At 38.5% G+C, this 12,065-nt stretch overlaps 1 protein-coding gene across 13 annotated transcripts in view; it reads right to left on the bottom strand.

The window, feature by feature from the left end:
- Positions 1 to 12,065, bottom strand: part of kirrel3b (kirre like nephrin family adhesion molecule 3b) — a 658,462-nt gene that overhangs the window by 203,127 nt on the left and 443,270 nt on the right. For all 13 annotated transcript variants that reach the window (XM_034168011.1, XM_034168012.1, XM_034168013.1 and 10 more), the window contains exon 5: positions 5,069 to 5,219. In XM_034168011.1, the coding sequence (XP_034023902.1) occupies positions 5,069 to 5,219 (151 nt within the window). The remainder of the gene's footprint in view (positions 1 to 5,068; positions 5,220 to 12,065) is intronic.

Raw genomic sequence — 12,065 nt, 5'->3', positions numbered from 1 at the left:
GAACACCTCCTTTTCTACTTTTTTTAACTAATAGCCCAATTTCATAGCCTTAAGAGTGTGCATAGCATGAATGCTTGGTCTTGTTGGATTTGTGCGAATCTACTGAATCTACTGGTACCTTGTTTCCCATGTAACAATAAGAAATATACTCAAAACCTGGATTAATCTTTTTAGTCACATAGCACTACTATTATTCTGAACACTACTGTACATTGTCCTTTGACCTCCATATTAAAGATATTAGAAGGACTACTTTCTTCCACCTGCGAAATGTAGCCTGTTTATGGTTGATGCTGAGACCCTGATTCATGCATTTGTTGCTTCTAGATTGGACTATTGCAATGTTCTATTTTCTTGTTTACCACAGTCCAGAATTAGGGGTACCAATTGGTTCAAAATACTTCTGCCAGACTTCTGAAAGGATGCAGAAAGTTTGACCACATTACACCCATTTTGGCATCTCTTCACTGGCTTCCTGTCCCTGTGAGATCAGATTTTAAGGTTTTCTTACTAACCTATAAAATTATTCATGGACTAGCACCTTTCTACTTAGCGGACCTGCTTAAACCCTATGTACCGGCCCGGGCTCGGTGTTCTCAGGGTGCAGGACTACTTTGGGTGAATAAAAAGTCTGTGGGTCACAGAGCTTTCTCTTATCGTTCCCCTGCATCAATAAAAGAGTCAGATTCTGTAGAGACTCTCAAGTCCAGACTTCAGACGCACTTATTTTCCCTTTAGTATGGCTAGCACACTGGCATATTATGTTACTATGCTTATTACCCTTTTAAATTCATCTATTAGTAAAGAGAGCGGGCCGCGGCCTCAACTGTATCTAAAGTCTGGGTCTTTTTAGTGAAGCATAGGGCTCATGGCCGGTGATCAGTTTAGTATTTCTTTTGTTTTTATTGTTGCTTAATGCTTACAAGTTATACTGTATTTGTTGTTTTTCTGCTGCCTGATTCTGTTTTTACTCTTTGTTTGATGTGCAACGGCATGGATGCCCAAAATTTCCTGTATATTTGTTTTATAAATTGTGTTGGTAGAATGGCCCAGGTTTCTTCCTCAAATCATCAGAGGGAGTTTTTCATTACCACTGTCACCTGTGTGCTTGATCTAGGGCAGTAGTTTTAAAACTGTGGGGCATGCCCCCCTAGGTGCCAGAGTTTTTCAGGTGAGGTGCTGGTGTGCAAAAAATAACTGTCAACACTGTTAACCAACAAAAAAAGAAGGGGAAAAAAGGAAGAAGAAAACATTGTCGCGAACATGATAGGAGCAAAATGGATCAATTTTTAGTACATAAATCTACCAATGAGATGACAGAGTTTGGGGCAACCAAAAAAAGAAGAAAGTGGAGGGCGATCTTCGTATGCTTCTCTCCACAGTGCATCCCTGCATCAGCCTCTGTGTGCATCAAAGACCCAGACTCATTGCTCGCACTAAACTGGAGGTGAGACGAGATGAGACTATAAAAGCTTAATTAATATTATTTACAGGTAAGTTAAAATATGTTAGTTATGACAAAGATGTGTTTAAAAGTTAAAAAAGTGATGTTTAAAATATGACAAAAGGTAAAAAATAAAAGAATAGAAAGTTTTTAAAATGTCTGAAAAGGGTGTAAAATGTGTGAAAGAATAGAAAGTTCTTCAAAATATGTTTCAAATGATTACAAAGTCTGTAAAATGTGTAAATACATAGACAGTTCCTTAACAACAAATAAATATATTTAAAATGTGTTTAACATGTGTAAAATAATTAAAAGAAACACATGAATATGTTGAAATTTTGTGTATGTGTGTTCGGGGGGGGCAGCTATTTATTTGTTCTCTGACTGGGCCGCTCACTCACCCAAAAACACTGTGTTTTAGACTCTGCATCGTGCATTCAAACCGTATAATGCATGGCTTCATGTTATTTAATCCTTACATATATATATATATATATATATATATATATATATATATATATATATATATATATATATATATATATATATATATATATATATAGGGTGGGCCAATAAAATGTTACCACTTTCTTAATTCGTACAATTCCAAAATAACAAAGATTTCTTTTTCATTTTCAGGAATATTAACAACGAAGCACAAAGTGGGAAACCTTTGGTTTCAAATGTTAATTTGATGCTTCTGTTGCAAGTCTGTAAATAAAATTTTCAATTAAGTTCTCATTTCAAAAACCTGTGTACGATCAAAAAGTGGTAACATTTCGTTGGCCCACCCTGTTTATATACGAGTTACTCTTTTTTATGTGGACTTTGCATGTTCTCCCCTGGTTTGCATGGGTTCCCACCGGGTGCTCTGGCTTCCTCCCACTGCCACTGACATGCAGCTTAGGTGAATTGCATGCGTATGTGCGTGCGTATGTGCGTGCTTGCGTGCGTGGGTGTGTGTATGTGTGTGTGAATCACATTGATAAGTCAACCTTCAGTCAAACAACTATTGCATTCTGAGTAACCATGCAACCATATTTAACTAAAAAATACTTAAAAAAAATAAAACAAGACAAAATGACCTCATTAATCCAGCATTTTATACCCTTTCTAAGCCAGGAACCTTACAATTAAATTAGGCAGCATTAAAATTCATTAAATTGACACAAACATAAATGAGTCAAAGTTCAATTTCACCATGTTTCATTTGCAGAGCAGTTTAGTTTGGATGCGGATGTCAGCACAAACACCTCAAGCTCTGCTGAACTGTGCTGAGCACTTTACCTGTCAAATCTGCAGAGGGGGTGGAGAGTGCCAACATGGGGAGCAAGACAAGGCTAAGCCTAGCGGGACATAATTTGAATTTTGACAGTCTGCTGTTGCTCAATTTGATCTCACAGTGAGAAATTTTTTTTTTTTTTTTAGAGCTTTAATTGTGCAATGAACACAATTTGGATTGCTAATTAGAGATTTGATGCACTCATTCTTCAGGGCTAAATTGTACATTGAAATGAGAGGATGCTGGTTACTCACAGACACATAATTGTACTGTATGTGGTGAGAAATTAGTTTACATGTGGGCAGATTTCCGTCTTTGATTAAATGACAAAAAATGATAAGGAAAAACCTGGAAGGGTTGCAAACAGCAACAACTACTAACCATTTCTACTGCTGCGCCCGAGTTGGCCTGATCATGCCCGTTCTTGCCCTATGCTTTTTTCTTGTGGTGTACAAAATAAAAAGAATAGAGCCGTCAGTCATAATGGCTCTCTAAATAGCATTTCCTGTTTTATTAGTCATACATAATGGTGCTGAAGGACTGTGAGTGATGCAAAATCCCTTTGTTCAAATCCCTTCTCTTACTAAGAATGGTTCCTGATTGAGAAAAGATTCCCTGACAACTGAGGCTGAATGTGTTTTACACGCTGGGATTACTTTGCCTATTTTATGGGGGAATTGTGCATGCACTCCTCAAAAAGATTGATGGCATGAGCAAGTAAATAAAGGAGCTGGAGACAGTGTAGAGCCTGGGAGTGAAGACAGGTAGTTGGACCACTCAACTGTGGTGTAAAAGCAAACTGGAAACCAATTATATCTATGTGTCATGCCTAAAATACATCCTAGGTGTTTATAAGTTGTTACTGTCTGGTCACAATAGAGATTGTCAAAGCAAATTTTATAACAATTACTAATATCTGATGGCAGAACAGCAAGGTGTTATGTCTTTTAGTAGGAAGCTACTTTGAGTGATACTCAGTGAATGCTCTATAATGGCCTAACACAAAGCTATGACCAGAATCATTACTAAAATGAAGAACTCAACCTTTAAGTCCAAGGATTTGACTTGCAAAGTCTAGGGCAAGGTCTTGACCTTACAATGCGAAGGCTTGAAAACCTCAAGGGCAAGGCATAAAAAAGAATATAAAGAAAAAAGAAAAAAAAAAAATATATATATATATATATATATATGTATATATATATATATATTATGGATGAACAGCTGTTGTTTCCAGCAAAATCAGCATTTGAAATTGTATTAAACAAAATACCAGCCTTGAAAATGCCTTGAATTTTACTGAGATAACCAAGGTTTGGAGCAGTGATGGCCAAGGCCAAGGGATCCAAAACAAAGCATGAACATTAGCCTACTACAGCCCTGCATAGTATCACAGCTTTCAAACCTTTTTCAAGGCATCTAGGATGCAAAAGACTAAAGCCCCTTTTCCACCTCCTGACTCTATAGAGTCAAACCAAGCCACACCACACCAAGCCAAAAAGCACCAGTTCTAAAATAAAAAAGGCAAGTATACTTGCCTTCTGTGGTTTTCCATTTGGGATACCTGATACCTAGAACCCAGTACCCATTTTTGGCACCCCTCAGTCAAGATTCTAAGCAGTCTGAGGTGATACCAAAATATCACAAGAAAGCACTGCAGATGCCTGATTGGTCAATGAGAATCATCACTATCAGTGAAACAATGCATGAGATGGTCCATTCTTAACAAATCCACATTTTTAAACAGTCATGCTAGTGAAACTTTATTGCAACCTATATTATTATAATATTTATTATGGTATACTGATGGACATATTTGTCCCTTGTTTGTGACAAACAGTGACATATTCAAGATCAGAATGTAACAATGACCACGTATACTGAGGAGGTACTATTTCTACAGTGTAAAATTGAGTATGTTGTACCAAAAGTGAGAAGAGTTGAGTTAAGCTGGTAGAAAAAGTGCTTTAAGGACTGAGATGATATTTTCCTAAGAAAAGACTAAAATGTTATCAACATGTTTTGTGGACGATAAAGAAAAGCTGTTTCAAATGACAAGACCTTCTGACCTCTTCCTTGTTAAATCCAGAAAAGAACTAAGGTCCACTATTTAAATAGGAAAAATGTGAAGTGTTTAACACCACACAGGCATGTGAGCTGAATAATGTCTTTAAAAGGCAATGTAATATAATTTGATATATTCTAAGAATTTCACTAATCCAAAGTACCCACAACCAAGCCGTGAGCCTGAGCACTTTGCTAACAAGACAGTTTTCAAAACCTCAAACAAACCATATAAAGAAAGTAAAAAAGAAAGAAAGTGGAAGAAAAGGTGGTGCACTTACGCTGGATATCAATTGTGACACTCGTCTCCTTGCCGTTGGGGACTGCTTTATTGGAGGCCTTACAGATGATCTGCTGACCTGTCTCGATGTTGGAGGCCGAGAGGTAGAGCGTGCTCACTGTGCTTTCTCTCCTGCCATCCCGGAGCAGAGTCTGAAAAGAGACAAGTGGGACTGACTGAAGTTAAAAGTAACAGTGAAAGCAGTAGCAAAAAGTGCCAGTTCTAATTTTACTTGCAGATGCATGGCGACACTGAACCCTGGATTTGTGATTTTCCACTTAAAATACAATCTCACCAGTGAAATTTATTCAGATGTTAGATGTAAGCAAATGCATCCACATTTGTACAATAAATATGGAAGTGTACCTTCAGCAGTCGAAGGATGTCAAATTGAAAACAAAAACAAAAGTGAATTCATGAATACACAGATCTTGTTCATTGTGGACCTGCCATGGCATGCTACCCTGTAGCTCTCTTCCAAGTCTTAGTGATATTTTGTAAGAAGTAGAAATATGTTTTTGTGTATCTGGAGAGCTGCGTTCTAGTGCGTGGCTTGTCATACTGCACAAAGGAAATCAATCTTCTTTTCAGCGCTCATCCTCTGAGCCTTACATTGTCTAAGCCATGTGGAATCGCTTGGTAGCACTCAGCAGCTCTACCATTTCTCCCTCAAACGTCTATGTTATCCAGTGCGGGACAATACAAATCAGTGACTAGAACAAATTGTGTGGGCATTGGGGCGCAGTGTGGTCAACCACTAAAGCAAGATGCATTTCTCTGCCATCTGTTTGAAGGAGGCTTACTGTGGCTATTTGTTTTTGTTTTTTTTCCTCATTCTTTCCAACTACAATGTTGTGTGAGTTTGGGCAGTGGAAGCTGAGTGGTGGGGTGGGTATTGGGAACATTTACCCCAGGTTTAACTACATCATACTTGTTCCCTTGGGCTGCTCCCTTGTTTTTTTTTTCCACTCGGGGACGCCACAGCAGATTCTGAGAAATAATTTGAATTCAAAACATCAACTGATCTAGTACAAATTTTAATATCATACAAGCATAAAGTTAAGAAAATCTGAATTATGTAGATGGGTTATGGATCAAATTTGCCAAAGGTCATGTCTGTCTGTCTGTTTGTTGGCGTACTCCTCCCAGGTCTTTTTGCTGATTTCTATCAAACACAGTATGTCAGTGAAGGGTGACCCAAAAATTGCCCTGAAAGAATTAATTTGGGCAAAGATCAAGGTCAAGAAATTTTAATGATGGTCACCCCTTTGACAGTGGTGTCAAAAGTACACACATTTGTTACTTAAGTAGAAGTATAGATACTGCAGTTTAAAAACACTCTGGTAAAAGTTGAAGTATCAACTTGACCTCTTTACTCAAGTAAAAGTGAAAAAGTATGTGCTCCAAAACCTACTTAAAGTATAAAAGTATAAAGTAACCTTTAAAAAAAAAAAAAAGGTAGATGCCACTATATGAATTGAAAGCTTAATTTAAAATCTGATTCGTTCTACATGTGGCCCAAGACCCAAAACCCAAAATTACTCCCCAACACCACCTGCACGAAAATGTTTCAATTCTAGAAGCTCTGAAATGCAATCTGGGACTGTTCCAGACAATAAACTGCAGTGAGTGCAGCATCCATTTAGTGAGAAAAAAAAAAACAACTTTCCTTATTCAGATTCATTCCAGTAGTATTCTGCTCTTACTAGGATGCAGCAGTTTTCTAGTTTGGCAGAAAGTTCTGGAGGAAATCACTGAAGAAATTAACACATTGAAAATATGGTTTGACCAAAACAAACTGTCATTAAACTTAAATAAAACAGGGATGAAATGGAGGTGTAAGAGTCACTAGGTGTTCACAGGAAACACATTTATTTCTGTATGTATGTATGTTCATTGTTAGTTGCTTTTATATTTTATTTTCTGTTGTGTTTCTATTCAGGTTCTTTTTGTCTCTTTTTCTGAAATTGTATATAATAATCATTAGATTATTAATATATAAACAAAAATAAATTTAAGAAATATTACAATTTGAAAACAAATGCACCCGAACATGAAGACAGCTGGAACTGTTTCATGCTAACTTTTAACATTGAAAATGCCATAGACATGCTAACGCGTTAGCGTCGCTCCTGTTTTTAAGTTATAAAATACATCTATCAACTGTTTCAGAAGACCATAACAGGTCATTGTAACATAGAAAAGGTAAATAATACTCACAGAAGTATGCTCTTTAGGGTTTTAGCGGGGGAAAATTAAGCGAAAGAAAGAAAGAATAAACGAAACAATAGGTCGAAGTATTGCTTCAATCTGCGAACCACTACTTCGATTGGTTCAAAATCCATTCCTTTATCTTCATTGATCCATGTTTCTGATATAGCAATTATGTTAAATATTTTTTTTTAAAAATTGACTTAAATATTCTTTAATGTTGTTAAAGTTTGCATACAGACTTCTGCTGTTGAAATGTATTATTGATAATTTGTTATCCGTTTTAATGATCCGATTAAACTGTTCATCTGTATAATAGCAACAACTGTCATTAATATTTGAGAAGAAATTATTGTCCGGGTCTATATCGTGCTCCAAGTCCAGTACATTGTGGTCTGTGTATTTAAATGTTCTCAGCTCTAGTTTTCCATGATCAGCAATCCTGTGAGTTATATCCTTCTTGTCTCCAGATGTAGATGATGTAGTAGATGAATAGGTTCCTCTGGTCTGTGTCATGGTGTTGTGATGTGTTTGTGTCCTCATACCTTATTGGTCGTATTTGTCCAGTTCCTCGATGTTTCTGATTACCATAACCTTCGCTTGTTCTGGTGTGTTGAATTTTTCCCTGCTTTTTTAAGAGACGAGCTTTCCTGGCGATGTCTGCGTTTCTTTTGGTCAGATGTTCATTGACGAATACGTTTGTTCCTTTGAGTTTCTGTCCCTGTTTTAAAAATGCCATTTTATGTTTTCTGTTGACAAACCTCATTATAACAGCTCGCTTGTCTCCATCCTCTCTCCTGGGCAGGGGGTGGCACGCTTCAATGTTATTACAGTCCATTTGAATACCTTTAGATTGCAGGAAGTCAGCCACCTGTTGTTCCACTGAGCTGGCCTCCTGCTCACTGGCCTCCCCTCCGCTGTCTTCTGACACCGCCCGTGCGTAGGATCGAGGTTTAATATGAATTCCTGTAATAATAACGTTGTTCATCCTTGTGTACTGTTCCAACTCCGCAACACGGTTCTCCAGGTGCACCAGACGCCGGTCTTTCTTGGCATTCTGGATCCGGAGACCCTTCACTTCTTCCACCAGCTCCATAATGGATTTCTGCTGCATTTTAACAACAGAGATTTCCTCAGACAAAAAGTCCAGGGACTTCTTGATATCATCTCCCTCCTCCACCGTCAGTGCCTTCTTCGGACCCATGGTCAGATAAATCCACGCTGGCACCTCGGTAAAGCCACGCCGGTGGAACTGCGCTGGCGCCTCGGGCTTCAGGTGGCGCCGCGCCGGTGGCAGCGCAGCGCACATCCACCGGCGCTGAAGCCAAGAGTAACGAGGCTGTTTGTTTTAAAAATGTAAGGAATAGAAAGTACAGATACTTGTGTGAAAATGTAATAAGTAGAAGTCAGAAGTAGGCAGAAAAATAAGTAATGGAGTAAAGTATAGATACCTAAAAAGCGTACTTAAGTACAGTAACGAAGTATTTGTACTTCGTTACTTGACACCTCTGCCCTTTGAGTCCGGACTGCTTGATGTTTCCTTCTCAAAATCATCAGAGGGAGTTTTTCCTTACCACTGTCACCTGTGTGCTTGCTCTAGGGGTTGGTAAGGTTAGACCTTACTTGTGTGAAATGCCTTGAGGCAGCTTTGCTGTGATTTGGCGCTGTATAAATGAAATAAATATACTGAAATTAAGTAATTAATTCAACCCGATTTGGACCAAATGTGGCATCCAGTGATTTGGCGCTGTATAAATGAAATAAATAAACTGAAATGAAGTAATTAATTCAACCCGATTTGGACCAAATGTGGCACCCACTTAGGTAGATTCTAGTATTGCCATGGCAAAATCAGCCAAAGATCAGTTTGGGTGAAGGTAAAGGTCACTGGGCTCAAATGTCAGTTTGCCGTAGTCCTTACTGTCTTCATGCCCACAGGTACTATTATCTTGTTATCTGTCTAGATGCATCACCATTTCACAACTAAAAACTTGTGTCTCACCTTCCAAAGGCATTTTTTCTGAATTGTTGTGACATTTTAAACTTTATTAAATTTATAATCCAACAGAAGGTTAAGAAGTAAGTTAAGGTGCCATGACAGTGTGACATTTACCCACTGTAAATGCCCATACTGTACAATACATTATGAAGATCTCACTAAGGAACACGATGGAGTATATGGGTATAATTCAGACATTGTCATCTTTACCATTTAAGTATTTGTTCTTTTAAACTCTGACTTGCTGTAAATGTACAAGCCAGGACTGCAATTATCTTTTCAATTTCTCAACTTAATACAAGGGTTTCTTTTTAATAAAGCTGCTGTCTACTGTAAGAACACACTTTCCTTCCCACTTAAGCATAGATTTTCAATGATATAATTAAAATGTCATTGAACCTATAGAATCAGACTGTCTGGATATTTAAAATGAAGTGCTTTTCCACCCCCAACTGCTTTTCAGCTCAGATACCTCTGAGAAAAACAAACAAAAAAAAAACACATTAAACTGTTGGCAATGCCGTAACTATTTTTTAAATGTATAATTTTTATCTGTGTAACAATGACTATTTTGCAGTATGAGGACTTTCAACATGCTATCCATGTTTCATTTGTTTCACTTGTGTGTTGAATTTAAAAGTTACACGTTATTCACTTCTGCAGCAGAACACATTAGCTGTCAAGCGTGGGATATGTCTATGTAATATCCTTTCTGATATAATCAGGATTGTTTCCCCCGTTGCTCCGGACCCGTCTAGATTCATTAATCTTAGAAAAGAGGGGGGTGTTGGCTGCTGCATTGAATTCAACATCATGCTACATTACAAACTGATCATTTCCAATATCAGAGCCTGGAGCCTCAATGATTTTAACCAGGCAAGGAGAGCAGTGGGAACAAGATTGAGATGGGAAGAAATGCATTATTCAGCTACACTTAAGACAGCTAAAGCAATTTGCGACTCCTACTCATAAAAGTAATTTACAGCATTTTCCAGGATTCTAGGATTTCATGTTGCCATTAAAAAAAAACAAAAAAAAAACTTAAAAAAGTAGGTATCTCAGTCTGAAGAAGTTGAGCTACCAACATGTTAACTTGGATCAATTCCTGGTCACTCTGTCTGTTTGTGTTCTTCAACAAGCCACTCTGTGCCTGATGGACTGAAATCCCAGATAGTGAATGCTAAATCATGTTGTGATGGAGACAGTTTTGCAAGTGATTTATGAAGAGTAATTGCACAATTGATAGCAGGTGGTAATGCAACAAAGACAGCAGTGTGTAAGATTTTGCATGTGGTAATGGCTGTAAGAGCAAAATGAAATTAAAGCCCCCGTCACACATAGCAAGAATGTGCAGGAACCTTGCATAGCAAACACTGCAAATATTGCCATAATCCGACGTAGTCGGGAAGAGGCGTAGTCAACTGTCTCGGAACGCATCCGGAGTACCTTGTCCATACCTGCACAATGGCATCCAAAGCGCATGTAGACAACAGGTAGATGACACAGACTGCTGTCAGATGGCCATCAAATGTGCTGCAGACTGTCCGACGTCCAAACGTCTGGATGGCAAACACGAGATTAGAGTGCTGTGTTCCTCACACACACAAGCACCCATGTGTGGGGCTGCAATTATCACTCAGCCATGTGTATGTGTGTGTGTGTATATGCATATATGAGCCACTAAGAGCACATGCTGTTCCATGCGTCAGATGAAGCATTTCCAGCGAACTTTACTTTCTTTTTTCTTTTTTGCTCACTTCAGGAGTACAATGCGACTCCGGACACTGTGATGGTTCGATTATCACTTGGGAAATAATTTTGTATTTTGGGTAAGAGCATTTTAACCACAGGCTGCAGGGTTCAGCTTCATGTCCACGTCCACACTGTGAAACACTTGGTGAAACAGCCTGGCACAACAGGTGCATGTCATATTGCCTACAGACTTAGAAGGTGATCATTTATAACAATGTGAGATCTGTTCAGCTTCGAGCCTGATGCGTGCAATGATGCGTTACTATGCACCACGGAGAGGTGCACCTGCCTGTGTTATATACAGTTATGATGGAGACAATAGTTCCCATTATTTAAGTCACCCATGGGAAGGAATGGACAAATATCTGTACTGTAAGGTCTATTGTGGATATGACAGCCTGTTCAGATTTGTGGCAGTGTGTGTGCAGTAGCACACAGAGCTTTTGGTTTGATAGCCACTGTTCACATTTACTGTACATGATGATGATTATGAATTATTATCATGATGAAGCGTGCTACATACATTTCATCAGTTCCTTTGCGATCTGGAGGGGGGAGGAGGGGATGGACATTATTACACATGCCACTTTTGCAATTTCTCTTAACTCTAATCATAAACATAGCATATGTGTGTCCCCTCTCCTAAACCTAAAGAAAAACATGCCCCTCCGTCACCGCACATTTGATGCCCTAGCACGACATGAAATTGCGCCCCCATCATGAAAAGCACCCGATGTTCATACCCCCATCACAAACCCATAGATTTATGTACTTTCTGTAATACCACCACAAACTGCTGTGAGACTGGGGTGTTATATGCAAGAAACATGCTTCTCCGGGATGGAAATCTTGAATTTATAGAGTAAGCTAAACCTATTTTATATTTCAGCAATATTCTGCTTGTCAGCTAGCAAGCATTAGGGCCCCTTCACACATAACACGATTGAGGCAGAATGGTGCACGAAGGAGTCAAATGCCACTCATGAAAAAGTCGGAGCTGTCTAAAAAGCCTCATACAGCTGTCGCGACAATCATT

This window comes from Thalassophryne amazonica, chromosome 4 (assembly GCF_902500255.1).
Source record: "Thalassophryne amazonica chromosome 4, fThaAma1.1, whole genome shotgun sequence".
Lineage (NCBI taxonomy): Eukaryota > Metazoa > Chordata > Actinopteri > Batrachoidiformes > Batrachoididae > Thalassophryne > Thalassophryne amazonica.
Note: the sequence above shows the minus strand (reverse complement) of the source record. Positions and strands in the feature narration are given on the sequence as shown.